The sequence below is a fragment of the Lagenorhynchus albirostris genome, chromosome 19 (genome assembly GCF_949774975.1).
Source record: "Lagenorhynchus albirostris chromosome 19, mLagAlb1.1, whole genome shotgun sequence".
NCBI lineage: Eukaryota > Metazoa > Chordata > Mammalia > Artiodactyla > Delphinidae > Lagenorhynchus > Lagenorhynchus albirostris.
In genome coordinates this window covers 10216040-10242448 of record NC_083113.1, presented here as the reverse complement: position 1 = coordinate 10242448, position 26409 = coordinate 10216040, and the positions used below count along the sequence as shown (strand labels likewise).

Sequence of the window (26409 nt, the reverse complement as noted above, 5' to 3'; positions counted from 1 at the left end):
TCTCTCCCACCCGGGGCCCAGCGGGCTCCACCTCCAACGCGCACCTGGTCGGGGACGGAGTGGGAGTCCCTCGGCACCCTTGGAGCTTTTTGCTCACTCGCATACAAGACTCCTCCATCCTCTCTCATCACCCTTTGCTGAGTTCTCTTGGGGTCCCCTAGGGGCCCCGAGGCCACTCTCTCAGGAACCCTTCTGCCAGTCCGTTCACTCCCACTCCCACTTACAGCCGGTTCTGCTCCCCTGCGCCCCTTCTCTCGGCGGCCGCGGTCGGGCCCTCCCGGCCCTGGGCCCCCCTCCCGCCTCCACCTGCCCGGGTGTCCTTAGGATCCCCCTCGGACGGCCCCTCACTCCGTCTCGGGGCCGGTCGCGGTCCCCTACCCGCCCCCCCGGCCGTCCCGGCGGCCATTGCTCCAAGATGGCGGCGGCGGCGGCGGCGGCGGGTGAGGCCGGGCCGGGCCGGGCCGGGCGGGGGGTCGGGGGTCCCGGGGCGGTACTCACCTGCAACTCGGCGCGCTCGGCCTCCCAGCGGGCCTTCTCCGCTTCGAAGCGCGCCCACTCGTGCTGGATAAAGTGTAGGATCCCGGGCAGGCTCAGGGGCTCCGGTCCCGCCGTGGGGCCGGGGCTCCCTCCACCGCCGCCTCCCTTAGCAGCCGGGCCGGGACCGGGGGCGGGGGCAGAAACCGGGGCCGCCCCCGTCGGGCCGGGGCCCGCGCCGGAGCCGAGCGGACGGCAGGAGGAGGCGGCGGCGGCGACCGCGGCGGCCGCTCGCTCCTCCATCATGGAGGCCCCGGGGCCGGCCCGCGCGCCCGCTGTGCCTCGCGCGCCTGCGCGGCCGCGCCAACAGTCTCGCGCGCGCGCTTGGTGGGGGCCGGGGGGGCCGGTGACGGGAACGAAGTCGGACGCGCGCCTCGCCCACCCGGGTCGACCCCGAAGGGGCGCGCGTGGGGGGGAAGGGGCGGGGCGGGGCGGGGCGCGCGCCCGAAGGAGGGCAAATGCGACCCAGGCCCGGCGCGAGGGTTGCCTTTGGGAAGCGCGGGACTTAAGGAGGGGCCGCTTTCTGCCCCCCCTCCTCATGCTTCACCCCAAAGAAAGACTCTAGTCCTCTCCATACCCAAACACCATTCTCCTCGACAATCACTGTCACTCTTTCAGAGACAGAGCGACCACCAACGGTGGTTTCAGCACTGGCCCCATCCTGATTCCTGGCCCAGGTCGGTTGTCATGGTAACTCTTCCCAGTCGGGAACACCCTTAGCCTCCCCTCCCCTCCACCTTTGTGGTTATGGAGCTCCAAACCTGTCCTGGCCCTGCACCAGGAAGAGGTTGCTAAGGTAACCCAAGTCACTGGTGGTCCTTATACCCCTACCCTGATTGGTTACTATGGCAACCTCACCTAGCACTCAGGTAGAAAGGACCCCAGCCCCAAGGACACTGCTGAGGGAAACATCTCTCCCAATCCCTCCGCCCAGCCACCCAGTTGGCATTACCATGGTAACCATCCATCTCCCCCTTTCCCATCAGTGGGAGGTCTGTGGACCAAACCAACCAGGTGTTTTTATTTAGAGGAGATGCTCTGCTGAGGAGTAGTCGCTATGGTTACAAGGCCCGCACCATCCCCAGGGAGGTAAGAAAAAAGCAAAGCCAAGTCCTGGTTACTATGGTAATGGGGGCAGTCCCCCTTCCAGTGACCCTAGGAACCAGGCCCACCAAGGTACAGGACATTTTAGGATTGTCTCTCAGGATGGAGTGTGTCTAGGAAAGGGGTTGTCATGGTAACACCTTCTGTCACTTCTAGCCTTACCTTTCTGGACACATTTATGAAAGAAGGGATGGTTATAGGTTGCTATGACATCCTTCCCTTCACTCCTTCCCTTCACAGATGCTTCAGGTGGTCCCTGAGCTTATGAGATTTCAAGAGAAACGATTCCTTGACCTTCTCGTTGCCACTTTTTTAGGTAAAATGAAATTGTGCTCTATTGTGTGAAATTGGCTGATTTGGGGTTTTCTGGTTTCTCCTTCCCTCAGCAGTGCAGCTGAGCTGGGCTGGAACTGCCCGCCTGGAGCTCCCTCAGCCTGCAACCTAGGAGGTAAGAAGCCCCTCAGTGTCACCTGCACTCACGTAGGAACTGCCCTTGTCCCCAAAGGTTTTTCCACACATCACTCATTTTCTCGATCCATCACATTCCCATTGTACAGATGCAGCAACTGAGGCTCAGGCCAGGTGAAGTCTAGCCTGAAGTGAATGTGGATCCACTTACCTTGTTTTGTGGGCAATGGAGAGACAAAGTCTCAGCTTAACTGTCCTCTCCTCCCCTGACCACCTTTTCTCTCTCACACTCCCTGATGATTTCCTGCTCTATCTGTAAGTTGTTTGCAGGGATTTTGTCTGTCTTCCTACCTCTGGAGGGCCTGCCCAACCACTGCCTGGTTCACCCCGTGTCCCCAGAACACAGAGGGCACTCAATAAATATATGTTTGTTGAGTTAGTGAGTTGAATTAATTAATTAATGTTCATATTCAGCTTTGAAAGCACCTGTCAAGTGAGGGCAAGGGAAAGGGGTTATCTCACTGAAGATGGGTTGAAAGTTGGACTGTCTTTGTGGACCCAAAAGAGACAGCAGAGTTTATTGGCTAAAATCACAACACTGGAGCCAGCTTCCCGGTCAAATCCCAGGTCCACCACTTCCCAGCTGTGTGACCTTGGGCAAGTGACTGCACCTGTCTGTGCGTCAGTTTCCTCATCTTTAAATGTGATCATAATGTGAAGATTAAACAAGTTAAGATCGGTAAAAAGCTTAGAACAGGAACTGGCACATCAAGAGCAGCTAGAATTGTTGATATTATTATGATCCTTCAAAACCATCGTTTCATCCACTTTGCCCCAGTGAAGGAGTTTTGAGTCCTTACAGCTGGGGAAGCCAAGACTGACCTTGTCAGGGTACTAGGTGATTCCTCTCTCTCTCTACTCTGGTTCCCTCACCTCCTCAGCTGGCTGTCATACCTGCTGGTCTCTGAGAAACTGGCTTCTGTCCTCTGTCCTTTTGGGCACCTCCTGGCCCAGAGTCAGCCAGATAGCGCCTGCTGAGAACCAGGTTCCGGGGGCGGAGACCTGGGTTCCGCGCCCTTGGCCTTCCTCTCTCTGCGCCGCAGGTTCCCCGTCTGAATAACAGGAGTCAGTCATTCATTCCGCACACATTTATTGAGCACCTGCTGTGTGCCAGGTACCGAGCCATGTTCTGGGTGTACAGCGGGGAACAAAACAGACAAAACAAGAGACAAGATAAGTAAAATCTACGTGAGAACTACTAGGGGAGGAAAGTAGCCCAGGGATGGGACATAGGAAGTATGTGGGTGATAGGGAGAGGCATTTTTAAGTAGGGCGGCCAAAGGAAGGGATCACTGGATAGGTGATATTTGAGCAAAGACCTGAAAGCCAGGGGAAAAGGCATGCAGCTGCTACCTGGGGGAGAGCATCCAGGCAGAGGGGACAGCCAGTGCCACAGCTGGGGTCTCCTGGGTGTATTTGGAGAATGGTGTTTGGTGGCCCACGTGGCTGCAGCTGAGCGGACAAGTGGGAGAGGGTGGGGGGATCGCGTGGAGCCTGTGGGTCCCAGCGAAGACTTTGGCTTTTCCCTTGAGTGAGTCTCGAGCCACAGAAGCCTTGAGCAGACGCAGGACAGAATCTAACTGAAGATTGAACAGGATCCTTCTGGGCTCTGAGTGGGGCACAGACCATAGGAGACAAGGCCGAAGCAGGAGGAAGGTCTCTTCAGAATTGTTAGAAGACTCTGAAACCATCTAAAGGTCTCTTCTCTGTTTCTGTGTACCTGAGCGCTAAAATTCTAAGATTTTTAAGACCCCGAAGATTCTGTGGTCCCCATGGCTCCTCCCCCCCCCACAGGAATGTGAATTGCCTAAGCTCAGTGGTATTGTCTTTCTCTGTGTGTTGTGTGTCCACGGCTGTTTCCCCAGGGCCTAGGACAGTGCGTGGTATGTTGTAGGAGTTCCACAACCTGGAATAATGGAAGGAAGGAGAGATTGATCGCAGGTCCAGAAGGCAGTTCCAAGGTTCTGAAGAATAACAAGTCACTCCGAAAGTGCAGCTCAGACTCTTAAGTGCCATCTGAGTTGGGTCAGAGAAGGGCAAGCAGGCCTGGGATGGGTAAAGAGGGATGAGAGGGCGTTTCTGGAGGGAGAGAGAGAGAGAGAGAGAGGAGACAGGGAGACCAGGGCAGGGCCCCAGGTGCATGGCCACAGTGCAGAATTTGGCCCTGGGGACCTGAGTGGGCTTTACAGACACACAAAACCCCTGCCCCCAGTCATCATCTTTTCACCAAGTGTATTTTCAGTGCCCAGTCGTGTGGGAGGAACACAGTGGTGATTGAGACAGTCCTGGCTCTACCCTCCTGGGGCTCACAGTCTAGTGGGGCAGACAGAGCCATCCCCAGACAGTGCCAAACCAGAACAGGTAGCCCAGGGGTTCCGGGAGCCCAGAGGGGACTTCTGACTCAGACTGTGGTTCAGGGAGGGCTTCCTGGAGGAGGGGCCATCTGAGCTAAAGCCTGAGCATAAGTGAGTTCTCCAGGAGAAAAGAGGCACGGGGAGAAGGGGTGATCGAGAGGAGACTCTTCTAGGCAGGAGGAACAGGATACACAAAGGTTTAGAAATAAGATCTGTTTGAAGAAAAGTCCAAGATGGCTTAGGCACAGAGTTCGAGGATGCATGGCAGGAGATGGGGCTGGAATGGTGGCAGGCAAGGGCCAGGTCATACGAGGCCTGGTGGGACTTTGTAAGAAACTTAGACTTTCTCCCCAGGGCACTAGAGAGCCATGGCAGATTCTGAGCGAGAGAGGGAGAGGTCAGATTTGTGCTTTATGCAGACCCCTCTGGCTGCCACGAGGAGGGGACTTAGGAGACTGTGGGAGGCTGGGTGGGGATCTGGGTGAACCAGGGTTGAAGGGAGAGCTGTGGGAATGGGGAGGAGGGGGGTCAGAAGTATTTAGGAGGTAGGAAGATTAGCGGGGTCTCTGACGTCCCCCTCTCCGGGAGGGGCAGAACCTATGAAGATCCTTCATGGGGAAACTTTAGTATCTGCTCAGAAGAGAGAGTTAGTTATTCCTTCTGTGCTGGAGACCAGCCACATCTTCAAGTTGTGATGGGGACATGGAGACAGCGCCACCTGGGGGTTGCTTAGGAATGTGGCCCATGAATAGAGGTGGAGGTGCCCTATGGAGGGAGCACAGCCTCTTTGGATGCAGCCCACTGTACTTCAAAAAAAAAAAAAAAAAAAGATTTTTTTACTTGTGATAAAATACACATAACAAAATTTGTCATCTTAACAGTTTTCAAGTGTATAGTTCAGTAGTGTTAAGTATATTCATATTATTGTGCAAACAGTCTCCAGAACTTTTTCATCTTGCAAAACTGGAACTCTATACCCATTAAACAACAACTCCCCGTTTCTGCCTCCTCACGGCCCCTGGCAACCACCATCTACTTCCTGTTTGTCTGAGTTTGACCCATTCCATTAAAAAAAAATTAATTAGTGGCCAACATTACAAACTGGAATAATTCTATGATTTAAGAAAACATTTCTACTTTCCTTGCAAAACCAAAAACATCTGGCTGACCATCAGGAAAGAGATGGCCAGATGGCAGAGGATTTGAGGAAGTGAGAAGGAGGCAGCAGGGGAGGGGCTTGGTGGCCAAGGTTCTGACCCCGAGGCCGGGGTGGGGAGGGGGGTGCGGGGAAGGGAAGAAGAGATCAGGGGTGAGAGCAGGGAATGAATGGGGTCTGGGCATTTATAACTGAACCCGAATCTGAATGAGAAGTTGACAATGAATAAAAGGGTGAGACTGAACAAGGAAGAAGGGAAGGTGATTCATTGGTTAAAAACTTCCTGAGCATCTAATGTGTACCTGGCTCTGTGCTGAGTAGCCTTGGGGACCCAACAGTGACCAAGACAGGCTCAGGACCTGCCCTCACACAGACTGGGCCCTACTCACTAATGAATTAGAGTGGTAGGCTAGAGTCGGGGAACCCAGGGGTCTGAAGGAGCCCAGAGGGGTTTGCATGACCCAGCCTGGCATCAGGGAGGGCTTCCTGGAGGAGGAAATGTCGGAAGTGAAACCAAATAAGGAAAAGGCTGGGACAGGAAGACAAGGCTGAGGATGGGTGGGGGGGTTTCTGACAACCAGCTCCAGTCTCCCCTTTCATCCCCGCTCCCCAGGATACCCGGGAAGCCCAGCTAAGGGCCTGACTTCAGCCCCATGCGGCTCACCCGCTGCCAGGCTGCTCTGGCAGCCGCCATCACCCTCAACCTCTTGGTCCTGTTCTATGTCTCGTGGCTGCAGCACCAGCCCAGGTACTCCCCGGCCAGGGGCTCCCGCCGTGGATCTGCCTCCGGCCCCCGGGTCACCATCTTGGTGCGGGAGTTCGAGGCCTTTGACAACGCGGTGCCAGAGCTGGTGGACTCCTTCCTGCAGCAGGACCCAGCCCAGCCGGTGGTGGTGGCAGCCGATACGCTCCCCTACCCGCCTCTCGCCCTGCCCCGCATCCCCAGCGTTCGCCTGGCGCTGCTCCAGCCCGCCCTGGACCGGCCCGCTGCAGCCTCGCGCCCTGAGACCTACGTGGCCACCGAGTACGTGGCCCTGGTGCCTGACGGGGCGAGGGCCGAGGCACCGGGCCAGCTGAAGCGCATGGCTGAGGTGCTGCGAGCGGGAGGCGCACGCCTGGTGGCCGCTCCCGTTGCTTCGGCCAACCCTGCCCGGTGCCTGGCCCTGAACGTCAGCCTGCGGGAGTGGACGGCGCGCTACGGCCCGGCACCCTCCGCACCCCGCTGCGACGCCCTGGACGGGGACGCCGTGGTTCTCCTGCGCGCCCGCGACCTCTTCAACCTCTCGGCGCCCCTGGCCCGGCCCGTGGGCACCGGCCTCTTCCTGCAGACCGCCCTCCGCGGCTGGACGGTGCAGCTGCTGGACCTGCCCTTCGCCAGGGCGCGCCAGCCCCCGCTGACCACGGCCCACGCGCGCTGGAAGGCGGAGCGCGAGGGGCGGGCGCGGCGGGCGGCGCTGCTGCGGGCGCTGGGCATCCGCCTGGTGAGCTGGGAGGGCGGGCGGCTCGAGTGGTTCGGATGCAACAAGGAGACCCCGCGCTGCTTCGGGACAGTGGTGGGCGACACGCCGGCCTACCTGTACGAGGAGCGCTGGACACCCCCGTGCTGCCTGCGTGCGCTGCGCGAGACGGCCCGCTACGTGGTGGGCGTGCTGGAGGCGGCCGGCGTGCGCTACTGGCTGGAGGGTGGCTCGCTGCTGGGGGCGGCCCGCCACGGGGACATTATCCCGTGGGACTACGACGTGGACCTGGGCATCTACCTGGAGGACGTGGGCAACTGCGAGCAGCTGCGGGGTGCCGAGGCGGGCTCGGTGGTGGATGAGCGCGGCTTCGTGTGGGAGAAGGCTGTGGAGGGCGACTTCTTCCGCGTGCAGTACAGCGAGAGCAACCACCTGCACGTGGACCTGTGGCCCTTCTACCCTCGAAACGGGGTCATGACGAAGGACACGTGGCTGGACCACCGGCAGGATGTCGAGTTCCCCGAACACTTCCTGCAGCCTCTCGTGCCCCTGCCCTTTGCCGGCTTCGTGGCGCAGGCACCTAACAACTACCGCCGCTTCCTGGAGCTCAAGTTCGGCCCCGGGGTCATCGAGAACCCCGAATACCCCAACCCAGCACTCCTGAGTTTGGCAGGAAGCAGCTGAAGCTCCAGCGCCTGATCTTGGAGCACATTCAGGCACAGGGCATTCATTGTCCTTTGTCTTGGTGCTGCTGGCGTTTGGTGGGCAAGCCAGGGATGCCAAGCCACCTTGCTGGGCCCAGCACAGCCCGGGACCTCAAAGGCGTGCCCTGCCCCAAATTTCCAGAACCGGGGCTCCAGGGCTGGGGCAGAGTTTTGGAAAGAGAGGGAGAAAGAGTGTAGGTTCTGGGGCCAGACTGCTGCGTCCCAATTTCTCTGCGCCTCGGTTTCCTCCAGGATTCAGTGTGTGCCTTCAGGGTCTAGCACACAAAGAGCCCCAGGACACTTGGCCGTTGGAGTTGCTTCTGCCACTAGAGGGCGCCCTCGTCCTACCTTGGGGGCCAAGGCGAATGTAAGCCCGGGACCTCTGTTCCACGGCTTTCACGTCTCTTGAGCCTTTGGTCTTCCCTCTAGCCTCCTGTGCCTGGCAGGACAGGATGACTAAATCCCCTTCTTTCTGAAAACGACCTCCTTCCCTCCTGGGAGAGCGCTGTGAGGTGCATGCTGCTCGTAACCCCATCTTGCAGAGAAGCAAACAGGCTCTGAGGTGTGGCTGTGGTTAAGAACCGGGTTCTGGATCCCGGCCCCCTCCATTTAACTGTTACCTCATTATTTTAGCTCTCTGCACCTGTTAGCCACTCGCAAGGTGGGGTAAACAATAATCATAGCTCACATTTACTGAGCACTTAGTGTGTGTCAGGCATCGTTCTCAGTATTTCACACGGAGTAACTGGCTTATCCCTCACCTTGCCCCTCTGAGGTGAGAGCTGCTGTTATTTTGATTTCACAGATGAGGAAACAGGCCAGAATGGTAAAGCCACTTGTCCAAAGTCAGACAGCTTGGGAAGTGTCAGAGAGGGGCCTTGAACCCAGGCTGTCCGTCTGTAGCCTGCATTGCCGTTGCCTGCTATGCCCCTCTCTGGTGATAGTACCCCAGGGGGGCTTTGGGAAGCCACACGGCTTAGCAGGTAAAGCGACAGCAGCCTTCCTCTTGTGATCGTGCACCTAAGAGGAAATACTGTTTGGGCATGTACCTCCAATAGGTAGATTTATTTATAACTTATATCCAGGTACTACTAGCATTCTGTATATTAGTAATAAGGCTTAAATTATTCCATTTTAAAATTAAAAATAAATAGAGAGGGTTTTGATTACCAGCCTCATCCCAGTGACTTGTCCCGCACACCCCTTGGGTGTATGCACCTGGCTTTGAGACCACAGGCTCTGAAGTGGGAGAGGCCTGGGTTCAAATCCAAGTGCTTCAAATCCAAATCCCACTGTGAACTTGGGCCACCAGTGACTCTGACTCTCTTCACCTTGGCTTTGCACCTGGGAAACAGGGCTAATGGTGACCCTCGCCCCACAGGGGTGCTGTGAGGCACTTGGGTGGTAAAGGGGTCGGGAGTCAGGGCTGGGTGTGGCTCCTGGCTTGGCTACTTACTTTCTTTGTGACCTTAGGCAAGTCATTGCTCCATTGAATGGGTGGCGGGGATTGGTGATATTGCAGAAGCGTGAAGCCCTTGGAGGAGGGAGCTTCGCACACCAGCAAGAGAAGATAAATGCCGATTTGGCCCAGACTCCTGAGGCTCAGACATACGAAGCCTGACTTACAACGCAGCCTCTGTTTTTAACCACTGAACCTGCCAACGGCTCGCAGTCTGTTGGGTTCCCAGGGAGCATTCTGGAAACATATGGGGATGATTTGGGTTATTGCTGTGATCGGACCGTGCTCTTGGCTGGTGGAAGGCACGGCCCAGGGATGGAGATGTCTTATAATATATGCAGGGCACCTCCACACAATGAAGCAGGGTCCCTTGTCACATACTATTTTAAAATGTCCCATTGGGCATTCATGAAAGGCGGTGATGTTCAAAATATTTTGCAACTGGCATGGTAATATAAATACATAAATCAATATCTGCATCACATCTTAAAATATTTTTTAATTCTCAAAATAATCAATATTAGCTATCTATATATACATATTTCTTTAAGGTGTTGCCAAGAACGTAAGTTGAAGCTCAAATCACTCGTAAATTATTGTAATGGTTTTGTTTCATTTAGAAATTGTTGGTGTGATTTCTTGATTGGCACAGCTGTATATACGTATATACATAAAATAACATGTTATATATGTACATATGTATATTTAAAATAACCTTGTCTTAGCTGTGGTTTGATAAGGGAACCGCATCAAATGCTTTTAGCAACTTCCCATTAAATTGAGAATCCTTAGGACTTGAGATCTCAATAGATAAAGAATTTCTCTTAGCAGCAACTGCAGTGTTTTGGTGTTTTTCTCCTCTCTTTGCTGTTCCTGAACTAACAGCAATTACGTCTGAAACTTTTCTAGCCCTTAAAATATTGTCTAATAGTTTTGTCTATTCAATATGTTTATTACCAACTAAGTAATGGGATGACAGAAAACCCATCACAACAACTAACTTGAACTAATTTATCGCAATATGTATTATTGAATTTTACACTTTCTCACTCACTCTTATACTATTCACCAGCCAGAAGTATTTCAATACTTTAACAACCAGCCCATCCATACTAGTGCAAACTAACGAAATTTTAGCCTTACTTGGAAAAACCTGGTTAAGAACGATCTGAGCCTAGAACCTAACTCTCCTTAGGCAAACACAAAGTCTTTTTAGATGGTTTTCATAGGTTCTGACTTTTCCAGGAAGTGCAACTACCACGTAAGATGAGGGAAGCTTGTGTTTTGTTTGAAACCTGGCCAAGGATTGTCAACAATATCAGAAAACCCTGTTCCACCTGGTTCTTGGTAATTCAACACCTAAACCGCATGTTTACAGCCGCGTTAGGAGCTGCCTATGTTTCCGGTGTAAATGTTTGTCTCCCTCCTCGGTTTCTAGGCAGGTGGCCCCGCACATTTGCATATTGAAATGCATATTTTAAATTCCTATCCTTTTATTTCTCCTTTTTCTTACAGTTGGGGCAATGGGATCATTTTGTGTGTGTGTGTGAAGTATCTGCTTTTATTTTATTTTTATTTATTTTTATTTTTTATTGAAATATAGTGGATTGACAATGTTGTGTTAATTACTGCTGTACAGCAAAGTGATTCAGTTATATATATATATACATTCTTTTATATTCTTTTCCATTACGGTTTATCATAAGATATTGAATCTAGTTCTCTGTGCTGTACAGTAGGACCTTGTTGTTTATTGGAATCATTTTTAATATCACGTGCCCGTGGGTTATATCATCTGTGAACTTAAACACAGAAGCATTAAATTGTGGGTTATTAATCCATTGGTAAATGGTCACGGCCAAGAGTCCCCTACTATTACCCTCCTGGCTCTCCCTGGGGACCCCCTGGGTCTCCTCCTGACCCAGCAGCCCAGGGGTTGACACTAGGCACAGTGGGAGGAAAGGGGGTCCCAGGGACTGTGGGATGAGCCAACGCATTTACCAAGTAACAAATCTTCCGGGTATCGCCCCTGGACATTACAAAATATTTGCTCTGAAAAGTGAATGGCACTCAAAGACATGTTTACAAACGCGCCTTTATGCACGTTAACTCAAACTGGAAACTACCCAATGTCCGTGAACACATGAGACAAACTGTACATCCAGACAATGGAATACTCAGTGATTAAGACGGGTTGGGGGGGCCACGGGGGGGGAGGAATGAACTACTGATACGTGTAAAAATACGACTAACCCTCAAAAGCATTATGCTGAGTCAAAGAAGCCAATGCAAAAAGTCATATACCATATGATCCCACCAATGTGAAATTCTAGAAGCGTCCAAACGAATCCTTAGGGACCAAAAGCAGATCAGCTGTGGCCCGGGCCTGGGAGGGGACGGAGGGAAAGACAACAAAGGAGCACGAGGAAGTTTGGGGGCAGGTAGGAATGCTGTGTGTCTTGATTGTGGTGGTGGATTTTCAAGCGTGTATCTGTCAAAACCCATCCCGTTGTCTGCTTTGAGGGATGCAATTTATTGTGTGTAAATTATACCTCAATAAGGTTGACCCCCAAAAAGCAGATGGCGGAGAGGGGCCAAATGGCCTAGAAACACTGATCTGTCACTAGAAGACAAAGGTGAGTCATGACGCTGCCTGCCCGCCAGACTGTCACTCTGAGCTTGAACCCGGGCCCAAGCCCAATCCAAGGCCAGCCCGAGCCCTTCCTCCCACGCCAGGCTCCTTGGGAAAAAGCAAGAGGGGTGTCCCAATAATAGGAGTGGGTGGGGCAGGGGAGAAAGGGTGGGGAGGAGATGGAGGCTAGGCTCCAGAGAGTGGCTCTCCAGGGCTTTTTCTTCTGCTCTTATGTAACCTTCATCAGCGGCCTTTGGGTGAGGCGTAACAGAGCCATCGTCACCACATGGTGACACCTGGCAGTGCTTGCCCAAGGTCACATAGCGGGTAGGTAGCAGAAGCGGGGTCTGCACCAGGGCAACAGCCTCTTGTAGCGAGGAGGCTCTGTAGCTGGAGCCCAATTCATTCCTTCTGCAAATATTGAGTACCTACTATGTGCCAGGACCTCTGCTGTGCTCTGGACATGCAGCCGCGAGCAGGACAAAGGTGGCTTCCTCCTGGAGTGCACGTCCTAGTGGGGACAGGGTCTGGGAGTCACCTGAGACCCTATCAATACCGAGGAGGCTTGACATGGCTCCAGTCTTTCTATATGACCTGGATCAGCATTTTAGGCAAACTAATGGCACGTGCTCAGCACTTTAAAAAATGGAATAGAGTGCTTGCTTTGACTGCACATACACTAACATTGGAATGATACAGAGATTAGCTTGGCCCCTGCACAGGGATGACGCGCAAATTCGCGAAGTGTTCCATATCTTTCTAAAATATGACACAAATGAACCTATCTACGAAGCACACTCACAAACATAGAGAACAGACTTGTGGTTACCAAGGGGGCAGGGGGTGTGGGAGAGATGGGTGGGAGTTTGGGATTAGCGGATGCAAACTGGTATATACAGAATGGATAAACAAGGTCCTACTGTATAGCATGGGGAACTATGTTCAATATCCTGTGATAAACCATAATAGAAAAGAATATGAAAAAAATGTATATATATGTGTGTGTGTGTGTGTGTGTGTGTGTGTAACTGAATCACTCTGCTGTATATGAGAAATTAACACAACATTGTAAATCAACTATACTTCAATTTTTAAAAATGGAATAGAAAAAATTTGGTAAGTGGGAATTCCCTGGTGGTCCAGTGGTTGGGACTCTGCGCTTTCACTGCCATGGCCCGGGTTCAATCCCTGGTGGAGGAACTAAGATCCTGCAAGCCGCACAGTGTGGCCAAAATAAAAGAAAAATTTTTAATTAAAAAAATTTTTAAGGAAATTTAAAAATGGGTAAGTACTGTTTGGTGGAACATGGCCCAGTTTTATGTACATATATTTTCTACATAGATTGTACATGCAAAATATTACATGTGTAGGTGTGTATCTCTTTAAATAGGCATCCCTCATCATCTAAATTTCATCCATTCTCCCAAAAGCATGAAATAGAAAATTGGGCAGTAAACAGCTATTTCGAGTGAGGAAAATAATGCACTCCTAGCTCCATCCAAAAACCCCAACTGATTTCCCCAAATATCATTTAACACTCTTATTAAACCCTTCTGTAACAACCCACTAAGGTTTCTGGCATAATAGAAATCATTGAAAACAATTACTTAATTTATTCAACACTTACTGAACTCATTAGTGGCTATGTTTGTGTGCAATACACAATTTTGCACAGAATCAGATATGAATGATATTTCCCTGCCACACAGCAATGATCAGGAGAAGTAACTACATAAACCCAGAAAAGGTGCTCAAGCTGTAACATCTATAATTGGTGGTACCTCCAGGCACCTGGCAGAAGTCTACACAGGGACCTAGGAAGGGGGAGAGAATATCGGTCATGAGTAACGTGCACAAGTAACAATGCACAAGACAGGATCCTGTTAGAACAGGTGAGTCTTGACTGGTGCCGTCCAGGACTCAAATAGAACTGAAAACAGTTGCAGAACAGGTTTTTGATTCAAACAGCAAATTGGGGGTTTAAAAAAAAAAAAAAGAGCGAGTCATTATTGGGACTATTAGGATAGTGAGAGTTATCAAGGGGTAACTGCATTCCTGTGGAGGTGGTTATAGTTGGAAACGAATTTACCACAGGTGGGACAAAATTTTTAACTGGAAGCTAACGTACCTAGGGTACATACTGCACACATCTTAAGTGTACTGGTTAGTTTATTTTTCCAAACGTTTACACCTGTGTAAGCATCCGTCCTATCAAGATATAGGACATTTGCTGTGTCATAGAAAGTTCCCTTGTGCCCTCTCCTGATCTATATATAGATCCTCGTAGGTCACCACTGTTCCGATTTCTCTCACCATAGACCAGTTTAGCCTGTTCTAGACCTTCATTTATAAATGGAATTATAAGGCATGTACTATTTCTGGTTCCTTTCACTCAAAATGTTATCTGTGAGATGCATCGTGTTGAGTATATCAACACTTTTTTTGCCCAGCAGGCTTCCATCGAATGATGATTGTACCAGCTAATCCAATTGATTTGTTTCTAAATTTTGGCAATTACAGAGAGCAGCTATAACATTTGTGTACCAGCTTTTGTGTGAATAGCTTTCATTTCTCTTGGGTACATCCCCAGGAGCAGGACTCTTGAGCCCCATGGTAAGTAGATATTTTAAAATACACTTTGATATTAAAGTGCCCAGTTTTTTGGGGTTTTTTTTGCGGTATGCGGGCCTCTCACTGCTGTGGCCTCTCCCGTTGTGGAGCACAGGCTCCGGACGCGCAGGCTCAGCGGCCATGGCTCACGGGCCCAGCCGCTCCGCGGCACGTGGGATCTTCCCGGGCCGGGGCACGAACCCGCGTCCCCTGCATCGGCAGGCGGACTCTTAACCACTGTGCCACCAGGGAAGCCCTAAAGTGCCCAGTGATTTTCCAAAGTGACTGGACCATTTTGCATTCCCACCAGCAATGCATAGGCTCTGTCCAGTTCCACATTCTCATCAGCACTTGGTATTGCTTTTGTTTGTTGCCATGCCAATAAGTGTGTGTAGTGGTATCTCACTGTGGTTTCCAACAGTGCTGTGTGTGTATATATATTTTTTTATTTTTTGGCTGCGTGTTTTTTGATGAACAGATATTTTATTTCAATGAGGTCCAATTTACCAATTTATCATTTTGTTGTTTGTTGTTTTCTGTGTGGCTAGCACTTTTAGTCAAACTCTTGAAAACATCTGATTAGATACACTTGACAATTTTATTGCTGAAAAGCATCCTCTGGAGCAACAGCAGTGTGTGTCCTCAGTCTCCCCTCAGGGTTCCCGGGAGTGTTTCTGTTACTGTGAAGGGAACAGAGGGCCTGGGGGCAGGGTGGGATTGTACCGTGGAGAGTCACAGAAAACACACACACACACACACACACACACACACACAGCTAGAGCTACAGCCACCAAAATAACCATCAAAGGAGCCAGCAACCTGTCAGAACATCCTTCTGCTCGAAGAGGGAAGAATTTCCCATGGTGCCCTGTGCCCCGAGACACGAGGCCATGCAGGGTCCCAGGATGGGGTGTGGAGGCCGCTACTTCTCCATCTTGCTGTTTCCTAGCCTTGGGTGAGGACAGGAGTTGACGACTGGGGAGATTTGGGGACAGACAGTCACACACACACAAGCAAACGCATATACCCCAGCAGTGAGGCCTCCCAGATCGCATGGCAGGGAGGGAAGCTGAGGCCTGTGGCTCCCCGAGTGTGTGGGTGGGACTCTCCAAGAGGCCCTGTTTGTCCGTTCATCCATGCCGCATGATTCCAATGTCCAAAGCACCCCACCCCCCGACTGGGGCAGGGAGGGTCCCTACTGGGATTTACATGACTGATTCCTTCTCACAGGTGTCAGCGTCCCCAGCAGGTCCTGGACAGCGTTTGAGGAGAGGGTTCCCTTCCTCGGTGTGGTCCGGCAGCGCAGCCAAGGGCGCCTCACTCTTCACATGGATCAGCTCGGGCACTGAACTGCGGGACTCTGTGCGATCCACGTAATTTTGGAGGAGTCCTGCCCCAAAGGCGTCACCTTCCACGTTGAGGACAGTGCAGGACCGGTCGCTGAAGGGGGAACAGTGAGGGGGAAGTGAGTGGGAGGGGAAGGGTCAGGGCCCAACTCTCTCCCCTCTCCCTGCCTGTTACCTTCAAGTCCCCATCATGCCCTCCTTCACAGAACCCTGTTCTACTCCTCTTAGGAGCTCATCCCTCCATCCTCCCAGGATCCCAAATACCCCTTCCTCTAGAACCTTAAAGATCTTTTCCTCTAGAACCCCAGAAGCCTCCTACCCACCTACCTTCCCCTACAGTCCCAAGTGTCCCGTCAGGCTTTCTCTGCCTTAGGACCCCAAAGATCTCCTCCATCCTCCCTGGATTCCCAAAGATCCTTCTTCCAATCAAATACAAGATTTGTTCCTTCTGGAACCTCAAAAAATCATGCCTCCCTTTCCTTGGGGCCCCAGAGGACCCATCAATGCCTCTTTCTTCTTCTGAAATACTAAGTTCTCCCTCAGGTCCTTCTCCTCCCATTTAAAAAAACTGAGATACAATTCACATACCATAAAATTCACCCTTTAAAAGAATACAACCCAGTGGTTTTTAGTTTATTCAGGGTTGTGCAACAATCATCACTATTTAATTCCAGAATATTTTCATCACTCCAGAAAGAAACCCTCGTATCCATTAAGCAGTTATCCCCCATCTCCTCCCATCCCCCAGCTCTAGGCAACCACTAATCTACTTTCTGTCTATAGATTTGCCTATTCTGAACAGTTCATATAAATGGAATCATATACAATGTGGTCCTTTTGGTCTGGCTTCTTTCACTTAGCATAATCTTTTCAAGGGTCATATGTCGTAGCATGTACGTTTGTGTCACTGTTTCATTCCATTTTATTGCTGAATAATATTCCATTGTGTGGACATATGACACTTTGTTTATCCATTCATCAATTGATAGGTATTTGGGTAGTTTCTACCGGTTCACTATTATGAATAGTGCTGCTATGAGGACTTCCCTGGTGGTCCAGTGGTTAAAACTCTGCCTTCCAATGCAGGGGACGCAGGTTCGATGCCTGGTCGGGGAACTAAGATCCCACATGCCTCGGGGCAACTAAGCCCATGTGCCGCAACTACTGAGCCTGTGCTCTAGAACCCATGCACCGTTAGAGAGCCCGCCTGCCACAACGGAGACCTGACTCAGCCAAATAAGTAAATTAATTTTTTTAAAAAGGTGTTGAATTAAAAAAAAAAAAGTGCTGCTGTGAACATTCACGTGCAAGTTTTCGTGCACGTGTTTTCAATTCTCTTGGGTTTAAACCTAGGAGTGGTATTGCTAAGACACATGGTAACTCTCTAACTTTTGAAGCCAGACTGTCTTCTAACCTTTTACACTCTTAACAGCTTAATCATGATAGTTAACAATTACGTCGCATTTTCTACTTACTGTTCTAAGTAGTTCTAAGAAAGCTGCGTGTATTAAGTCATCTAATCCTCCAGGAGGAACTATTCTCTCCATTTTACAGATGGAGAAACTGAGACACAGGGAGATTAAGTACTTGCCCAAGGTCATTAGAGCTAGCAACAGTGGCTCTGGGAGCCTGGTCTAAGAGTCTGCTCTATTAACCACTGGGACATGCTACCTTTCTGGGGTTCCTCTTGGAACCCCAAAGATCCCTTTCTTCCCTCTGATTGGAACACTCAAGGTAAGGTCCCCTCCCCTTTCTTCTAGAACCCCTTCCTTCCTCTCTTCTGCTCAGAGGCTCTCAATGACCCTCTTGCTCGTCCCCTTTCTCAGGAGTACCCCTGAGCCCCCCGAACCCTTGAACCACACTCACACTAGCCAGTCCACAGCCAAGATCAAGGAGATGTCGTGAACCGGCAGGCTGACCGCCTCGAGGATGATGGCCAAAGTGAGGACACCTCCGGCGGGGATGCCCGCGGCGCCCACACTGGATGCTGTGGCGGTGACCCTGGGGGAGGAGAGGAGAGGTCAGGGAGAGGCCGCTCGGTAATGGGAGAAGCTGTGGCGGTGGGGCTGCTCCTCCCAGCTCGTGTCCATTCTCAAGGGAGAGGTCAGCTGCCTTGGGGGTCCTAGCCGCAGCCCCCCCGCACTCACAGGATAGTGATAATCTTCATGAAGTCCAAGGATCGCTGATTGAGCTGTGCAATAAACACTGCCGCCACACACTGGAAGAGCGCGGCACCGTCCATGTTGACAGTGGCACCGATGGGCAGAATGAAGCGGCTGATGTGCTTGGCCACGCCGTTCTTCTCCTCCACGCACTTCATCATCAGCGGCAGCGTGGCGGAGCTGCGAGGGGACCGCAGATCTGAGTTGGCGCGAGCTCACCTGGCCAGCCCGACCGGGCCCCGCCCACCGCTCAAGCCACGCCCCACCTACCTCCCCTGACCATCCCCTGGACCAGGCCCCACCCACACAGCACCTCATCTCAGGCGCAAGCTCTGCCCACCAGCCTAGACCTCTGCTTCCCCGGGGTCTCCACCCACACCCCTTAGCCCTCCCCGGCTCGCCATGCCCTTCTCTTCTCAGAGCCAGAAGGCACTAGGGATCCCACAGAATGGAAGCATTCCAAAATACAGGGAATCTTGGACCCCTGGGAGATTACCAAGGGCTACTCCTTAAAATACACATAAAAATTCATAACTAAATTCTAGAATGTCTGAGCGCTCACTGACTCACACCCCTTCCCCATCTCTACCAATAACAGACCTCGACTAAGAATTACTGTACTCTTGGGGATGCTGCTGTAGGGAGGGTTGGATCCTGAGGGGACAGGGCCCGCAGAGACGGACAAACTACTCAGGAGAGGCGGAAGGAGCTTTTAGAGGTTGGATCCAGGGTAAAGACTAGAGTCCCCCAAGGCCAGGCCTTGGGATGCGGAGGGGTTCTCAGGAAGGAAGGAATAAATCTCCAAGGCAGTAGTTTCCTAATGGTGGGGGGGGGGTTTCCCTCTACCCAGATCCCATGTCCCTAGACAAAATTTCAGGGGTCTTTAGACATCTGATGCCTGCTCCAGGCCCCTTAAGCTTAAAAACCCTGCCCTGGTCTGCCCCAAGGTCACACCTGGAGGAGGTCCCAAAGGCAGTGGCCAGCGGCGTCATGATGCCCCACAGGAACCGGTAGGGGTTCTTGCGGGTGAAGAAGAAGTAGATGAACGGCAGCACCAGAAGCCCGTGGATGGCGTGGCCAAGCAGGCAGCACAGGATGTATTTGCCGAGACTGGCGAAGAGCATCCCCACGTCCTCCATCTCCATGATCTTGCCGGCCACCAGGAACAAGATGCCCACAGGGGCATACCTAATTACCCAGGAGACAGGTCGCCACCTCTGACCATGTGCCCACCCAGGGCCAGGCATTGTGCTGGGCTCATGGCCTGACCACACTTCTCAGCCTCCCTCCACGTCAGGAAGCGCCCATAGCAACGTGGGCTGATGTTCGGGCACCTCCCCTGCCATCCTCCATTCCCTCCCCTTGAACATAGCGCCACTGGGAGATAAAAGAAGTTTGGGTGCTTCCATCAACCATTCGGAGTGGAGTCACCCACCAGATTTGTACTTAACACACGACCAGGGAAGAAACGCCCACCGTGCATATCATTTACATATTCTGGGTTTGTTTGTTACAGCAGCTAATATGACATAAACCAATACACTCTCTCACCATGAAAAATAAAACCGTGGCTCATGTCTTAATGACAACTCCCAGGTATGAAGCATTTATGATGTGCCGAGCCCTTGAACGGGATTGAGTCTTCACCACAACCCCACAAGGGAGCTCCTATTTTGAATCTCTTGCCGCTATCATTGAATTAAAATCAAATAGGTCTATAAAACAGGGGCCATAATGCTACCAACCTCATAGGAATCTTGGGAGGATGAAATGAGATGCCAGTGGAAATGAGCTGAAAGCTTTTTGTACACAATAAGTGAAGTCTATAGGCTTCCGCTGGAATTTATCATCACCCTCTCCTGGAGGGAAGATCCCAGGGGTTGCATGTGTCTCCCAGCCAGGAGGGCTCCCAACATCACTTCCCTGGTTGCCTGATCGCTATGGCTACTTGTCTCCAAACCCCTTCTCCTCTTTAGTTACAGAAGAAAAGCACCATTTCCCAGCCACCTGTGCACCTAGGTTTGGCCAAATGCCCAGGTTCTAGCCAGTGAGATGTGCCCAGAAATTATACAAGTACTTGACAAATATTAACTAAGCTTGTTTACTGTAGGCACGCTATAGGTCAGGCACTGTCCCAAGAACTTTACACGTATTAACTCACTCGTGCCTGGTACTATCAACGCCGTTTTCCAGATGGGGAAACTGAGGCACGGCGGGATAAGTAACTTGTAGGGCGCACAGCTGGGCAGTAGCAGCGCCAGGATAGGAACTCAGGCTGCCCAGCTGCAGAGCCTGCTCTTACCCACACACCAAGTGTTTCTATTACTTCCACACAGCAGCTTCGTAGATGTCAGCTACCCTGGAATCAGGGTTGGGGCTGGGGGAGATTTGGTAAAAAGGCAGCAGCCCTAACCCACCTCCTGATTTCTGACCTTCTGATCCAGGATGGGTCCTGAGAATCAGTGTGACACCATGTGGAGATGAGACAGGGGAGGTGGCAAGGGTGAAGCTGAAGGCCTCTGCACGTGTTTTTTTCCCTCATTATCTGAGGCCATTTAACAAAAGCTCATACATAATGGTGATGATCGTAGCTGACATTAACTGAACGCTCAGTAGGTGCTAGACATTTAAAACACTTTCTAAGTGCTTTACTTACACCTCAGTCACTCATGTCATCTTAATTATAAACCTATAAAGCAGGCACTGTTTTCCATTATTGATCCAAAGGCAAACATTTGATGACAGTGAAATCTCAGAAACAGATGCATTAGCCAGGCTGCGGCCGCAGCTCGGCGGTCTTTTTGTCACCTTCCAATAGGATCAAGAAGGTTCCAGGATCAGTATCAGCTCTCACGGCATAGAGTACTGTCCTCACCTTATAGATGAGGAAACTGAGGCACAGAGAGAGTAAGTCACTTGCCTGAAGTCACAGAGCCAGGGAAGAGTCGATGCTGGATTTGAATCTAGGCCGTCTGGTTCGAAGGAGCAGATAGAGGATCGCCCCACCCCGCCTCACCAGCCCCCTCTCCCACCACTTACCACATGATCCAGGAGACCAGCACCATGGTGGCATCGTTGAAGGAGTTGAAGAAGCGGATGAGCAGCTCTCCCTCAGGCCCCAGCTTCCGCAGGGCCACGCCAAAGATGATGGCAAACACCACCAGGCCCAGGATGTTCATACCCTCTACCTCACCCCCCATGGGCACCTTTGGGCAAGAACACATGGGGATGGGCGGGGCCGTTCAGTCAACCTGCACAGTGACTGAGGGCCTGTCCTGCGCACTGCTGGGACCCAGCAGAGACAAGACCATTCCCCAGGCCCCATCCTCCCAAGGCTCACAGTCCAGGTCCAGGGACCACCCAGAGTGGACAGGGCTGGGACGGGGGAACCCAGGGGAGTACGGGAACCAAGGAAGGTTGTGCTGCCAAGCTTGGAGGAGGGGAATCAGGGAGGGCTTCCTGGAGGAAGGGGCTAAGACCCGGAGACCGGGGGTGAACAAGGTAAAGGGAGGGGAGGGGTGTTGTTCCCTCTTCTAGAAGGAGTTAACAATATGCAACAACCTTGAAATGACTCTAACTTAGGCATTCAAAGAACATTAAGAAATTCACTGTGGCTGGAGCAGAATGGGCCAGGCAGAGTCACAAGATGAGGCTGGGTGGGTGGATGGGCAGGGGCAGGACCTCACAGGGGCCCCGGGGACTACGGCGAGGAGCCTAGGCTTTCTTCTGAGGGCACTAGGGAATATGACAGGGCTTTAGGCAGGAAAGAGGCTGGGTCAGGTTTGTGCTTTGGAAAGAATTCTCCAGCTGCCAGGCTGAAGGTGGGCGGGAGGGGAAAAGAGGAGCCTGGACCTGAGTGTGGCTGTGGGGAGGGAGAAGAGAGGACAAAATGGAGATTCCAGAAAGGCAGAAAAGACAGAAATTGGGGAGGGGGCTTCAGAGAGTTTAAAACAGATTGTGCCCAAATGTTAGAGGACCCAGGGGACTTCCCTGGTGGCGCAGTGGTTCAGAATCGCCTGCCAATGCAGGGGACACGGGTTCGAGCCCTGGTCCGGGAAGATCCCACATGCTGCAGAGCAACTAAGTCCGTGCGCCACAACTACTGAGGCTGTGCTCTAGAGCCCGCGAGCCACAACTACTGAGCCCGCGTGCCACAACTACCGAAGTCCACGCACCTAGAGCCCGTGCTCCGCAAGAAGAGAAGCCACCACAATGAGAAGCCCGCGCACCGCAACAAAGAGTAGCCCCCGTTCACCGCAACTAGAGAGCGCAGCAACGAAGACCCAACACAGCCAAAAATAAAAATAATAAATAAAAAAGAAGACCCAGAAGGCAGACGAGGCCAGGGTAAGAACAAAATGGAAAAACCAAGGTGCAGGGCCCCCCACCGCCTTCCCAGCTCTTACCTTCACCTGGGTTCCGTTGAACAATCTCTGCTTATAGGAGGTAGCATACTGCAGGTGGGGTTGGGAAGAGTCAGCATCAATTGTCATCGAGGCTCCCCCACCCCATTCTGGCACTGACAATGCTCAAAGCCCGCCCTAAGCTTCCCTTAAACGTGATCTCATTCCATCCCACCAGCAACCCTGCTGCAGTAGGACTATTCATACCCCCATTTTCCAGAGGCGGAAACTGAGGCTCAGAGAGGTAAAGGCACTTGCTTAGGGTCACACAGCCAGAATTAGAACCCAGAGGGGACTCAGAACCCATATTCTCATGAGGGGCGTGGATGGGTTTCATTCATAAATCACCCAGGAGCCCTGCAATATGGCCTGTAAATATGTGGGCGCGTGCGTTTTTCCAGGCACCAAGGGGCTGTCTCCCTCCCTGCCCACCCCCCAACCCTGAGGGACACCCCAGAGGACTCACTGAGCGGAAGGCTGCGGACACCAGGTTGGAGGGGAAGATATTTCTGCAGAGATAAACATGGTGGGGGGGGTATTAGATACCACAGGAGGAGGTCAGGGGAACTGGGTTGGCCTCTTGGGGTGAGGGGAACCTTGGAGGCCCCATCTGTACCCAAATGCGGTCCTCACCCATGCCTCAGCCAGGTTCAGACAGGTAGAGATGGACCTGGGCCTGCACATCTTTCCAGGGTGTGCAGAGTCTCAGCTGGAATCCTGGGGCCCAGGAAGCTGGTGTTCTAGCCCGGAGGGAATGTGGATTGAGGGTGAGGAAGGCCCGCTTCCCAAGGCAGGCTGGGGCAGGGTTACGGGGCCTGGCTCCATCCCACACTCGGCACCCTCAATACTCTGGACACCTTGCATCAGCCACTTCCTCCTGGAGGCCTGGGAGGGCTGACGAAAGGGCTGGCCCTGGGGGCTGCCTGGGGTGTTGCAGGCTGTGGGGAAGATCTGGGTGTGTTAGGGAAGAGGTGGTGAGAAAGCGACAAGGATTGACGGTGTTGTTGTGAATGCGCCTTTGTGTTTATGCAGCCACTCTCCTGTGAGGGTGTCTGGGTGTGATTAAGCGTGCAGCAGCGTGCATTAAACCCCACTGAGCATGTGAGGGAGTCGGACAGTGGCCCCGTGTACCTCAGGGCAAGACAAAACTAACAGCCAAGGTGACTACCGGCGCTGTACTAAGTGCTTTCTATAAATCAACTCATTTAATTCTCCTGACAGCCCTCAGGGCCCTGCACTATTATCCCCATTTCACAGAAAGGGAAGCCGAGGCACTGACAGGTGAAGAGACTGGCCGTCAGGAAGTGGCAAAAGGGGGATTTGAAACCAGCCGGCTGGTGCCACAGTCCGAACCACTCGGCACCCTCGGATCTTCCCTCTCACCAAAGACGTGGGTGCGCAGCTGCTGGTGGTGGTTGGTAGTTTATCAGGTGTTGGTATCCGGTTGGGGGGCGCAGGTTAGTGTTCAGATATGTGTGGCCCTGTAGGCACGTATGTGAGTGTGCATGTGCTCCTGAGCTGTGTTTAGGCAGTGTTCCACATGTTGGCGTGGTCCGTGGCATCGGTGAGCGTCTGCGTGCCCGTGTCCAGTTGTGTGTCAGTGGCTCATAAAGTTGGGTGGCTCTGAGATGTTCCAGCGAAGTCACCGAGTGGCTGGCCAAATGAGTTACGTGGACTTGGGCACAACGGGGACGCTTGCACACATAAACAAACTTCAAGTGGGTGTGCCCGTCTGCAGGTCGGCCCGTACCCACCCAGGCCAGCCAGGGCTGGGTTCAGGACACAGCTAATCTCCCCCAGCCAGGAGGTGCCCACCCACCGTAATTTCTGGACACCAAGCCTCCCCCCAGTATCGGCCTGCACTGATGCCCCAAGAGACTGGGGGGAACCCTGTTCCGTGACTCGTCATTTCCTTCCCCCGCTTCCAGGAAGTCCCCAACCAACCTGGCGACACACAGCAGGCCTCAAAGGCAAGGCCGTGTGGATCCAGCAGTCTGCCCTCCTTAAAAGGGGGGAAAGAGCCATTCTGCAGGGGAGGGGAGCAGAGCCCCAAAAGAAAAGAATCTGCCCCCTTTCTGGGCAGCCTAGTGCGAGGGGAGGGCGGCCGGCTACCAGACAGCAGGAAATGGGATGGAAAGTTTGTGGAGGTGGCAGGACCTACCTACCAGGAACATATAAAGGGGAAGTCAGGGTCCTGCCCAGCTGAACTGGGTGGAGAAAAGAGGCTGAAAAAAGGACCTGGCTTTGTCTGGGGGACACGTGGTGTGGGGAACCACGTGGGAAGAGGGCCTGGTTGGGGGTCATTCTGATCTCTTCAGGTCCTGCAGGGGTCCCTTACCCAGGGCTCCCAGAACTTTTATCCAGACACTGGACTTAAACCTTTATCCAGAAGTCCCATCCTGGGGCCCTTGGCCACCCAAAGATCCCCTTCCAAGTTCCCCTCAAGATCCTCCCCCCTCACAGCAGAGACCCTCTTATGTCCGCCTCAACCCCGCCAAGCATCACTTCTCCCTCTATAAGACTTCCACGCTCCTATCACCCTCCTGTGGGGTCCCGCTTATGTACGCAGGCCCCCATATTTAGAAATCTCCTCCAGGAGTCTGTTCTCACCCTCTGTACCCTGACCCTCAAGGGGCCAGAGCTCCCCCCAACTATCCCATCCTGTTTTCCTGAGGCCCTGGGGATGTCCCGGACACGGAGGACCCAAAACCCCCCTTCCGTCCACGTGGCGACTCCAGCCAACCCTAACACGCGTCCCCTCCCCACAAGGCTGAAGCACCCACCCCCTTCCCCCAACCCCTCCACCGGGCGGGCGGGGTCTGACCTCACAAGATCCAGGAACGAATCGAGCACCTCCTTGCTGGGGGCCTCTTCCACGGAGCCCGTGGCCTCGACGGAGCTGTTGATGGCGGCGAAGGCGGCGCCCGGCTGCAGTGCGAGCGCCAAGCCCACGCCGAGCGCCGACGCTAGCAGTGTAGTAACCAGGAAAAAGAGCAGCGCCCAGGCGCCCAGGCGGCCGAGCGCGCTCGGGTCCAGGCTGGCCGCGCCGCCGATCAGGCTGCACACCACCAGCGGCAAGATAATCATCTTCAGCAGGCGCAGCAGCAGCTCGCCCGGGAAGGCAAAGGCCTCCAGGCGCGCTGGGCCCAGCGCTAGCGCGCCGCCGGCCCCTGAGACCCCCAGCCCCAGAGCCACGCCCGCCACCACTGCCACCACTGTCAGCAGCACCAGCAGGTTGGCGCGAAGGCAGCGGCGCACCTGGTCCCCGGAGCCGCAACAGCCGCCTTTTGCCGAGCCGAGGTCCTCTAGGGGGACCAACGCCGAGACACCGTTGGCGGTGGGCTCCGCCGCCGCGTACTCCTTGGGGTCTCCCTTAGGCGGATCGGCTACCATGATGAACGCCCCGGGGTTCCTCAGAGCCTGGAAGCTGGGAGCGCTTGGGGCTCCTTCCCAGGACGCTCTCGTTCCTTGAAACTTTGTTAAGTTAACAGAGCCTGGAGGCTGGAACTTTGGAGGGTTCCCTGGAGTTGTGAGTTCACAGCGCTTAAGTTCCTTGTCTCTTGGAAGCTGGAGTGTTTGAGATTCCCTAGGCTGGGCGCTGGGGCTCCTCTGCTCTTCGTTTGCGCCCGGCGGTGAAAGCTGGGAGGTGGGAGCACCTGGGGTTCTTTACCCTGGGGGTTAGGAATACGGGCGTTTCTCAAGCTGGGACCTGGGGTCCTTGGCTCCGGAAGGCTGAAGGCGCCCAGGCGGCAGAGGTCTTCAAGAGGCTAGGTCCTGGTGGCGCAGATCCGGGAGGCGGGGACCTGGGGTGCCTGGGTCCTGGAAACGGAGAGCTGGGGAGCCTGAGTCTGGGGGCCGGAAGACAGAGCTCCGGGAAGAGGGGGGCCAGGCTCTTGGGTCCAGGAGGGAAGATCCGGTCCCCTGAGTGCCGAAGGCGGCGGCCCGGGATCCCGGGAAGAATCAGCTGTTAGCCGAGACCGGACCTCCCGGGCTCGCCGCGTGGCTCTGAGACTATTTGGC

At 53.3% G+C, this 26409-nt stretch overlaps 3 protein-coding genes and 1 non-coding gene across 14 annotated transcripts in view; 2 read left to right on the top strand and 2 right to left on the bottom strand.

Annotated features, from left to right (window-relative positions):
* The window catches only part of STRN4 (striatin 4), a 28210-nt gene extending 27413 nt beyond the window's left edge, over positions 1-797 (bottom strand). For all 5 annotated transcript variants that reach the window (XR_009536909.1, XR_009536908.1, XR_009536910.1 and 2 more), the window contains exon 1: positions 499-797. Coding sequence is in view for 2 of the 5 variants with exons in the window: in XM_060129733.1 (XP_059985716.1) it covers positions 499-780 (282 nt within the window). In the remaining 3 variants the exon portion in view is untranslated. The remainder of the gene's footprint in view (positions 1-498) is intronic.
* On the top strand, positions 417-17116 carry FKRP (fukutin related protein). 7 transcript variants are annotated; one of them, XR_009536913.1, is made up of 3 exons: positions 417-440; positions 2028-2086; positions 15709-16651. XR_009536913.1 is itself a non-coding variant. In XM_060129738.1 (3 exons), exon 3 carries the CDS (start codon positions 6270-6272, stop codon positions 7755-7757), a length of 1488 nt encoding a protein of 495 aa, XP_059985721.1. In that variant the 5' UTR covers positions 1226-1623; positions 2025-2086; positions 6230-6269; the 3' UTR covers positions 7758-10128. The 7 variants fall into 7 exon arrangements, 2 of the variants coding, with proteins under 2 accessions (XP_059985721.1, XP_059985720.1); XR_009536915.1 differs by lacking the exon at positions 15709-16651 and adding an exon at positions 2196-2451 and having other exon boundaries at positions 420-440; XR_009536912.1 differs by lacking the exon at positions 417-440 and adding an exon at positions 16911-17116 and having other exon boundaries at positions 1226-2086; positions 15709-15943.
* LOC132510566 (U6 spliceosomal RNA) lies at positions 12524-12627 on the top strand. Its single transcript, XR_009537367.1, has one exon. It is a non-coding gene; the product is annotated as a U6 spliceosomal RNA (small nuclear RNA).
* Positions 15058-26409, bottom strand: SLC1A5 (solute carrier family 1 member 5). The gene is made up of 8 exons (XM_060129736.1): positions 25214-26409; positions 22856-22898; positions 22393-22440; positions 21026-21192; positions 18941-19174; positions 17972-18166; positions 17691-17825; positions 15058-15918 (listed from the first exon to the last, which is right to left on the bottom strand). Exons 1-8 carry the CDS (start codon positions 25780-25782, stop codon positions 15684-15686), a joined length of 1626 nt encoding a protein of 541 aa, XP_059985719.1. The 5' UTR covers positions 25783-26409; the 3' UTR covers positions 15058-15683.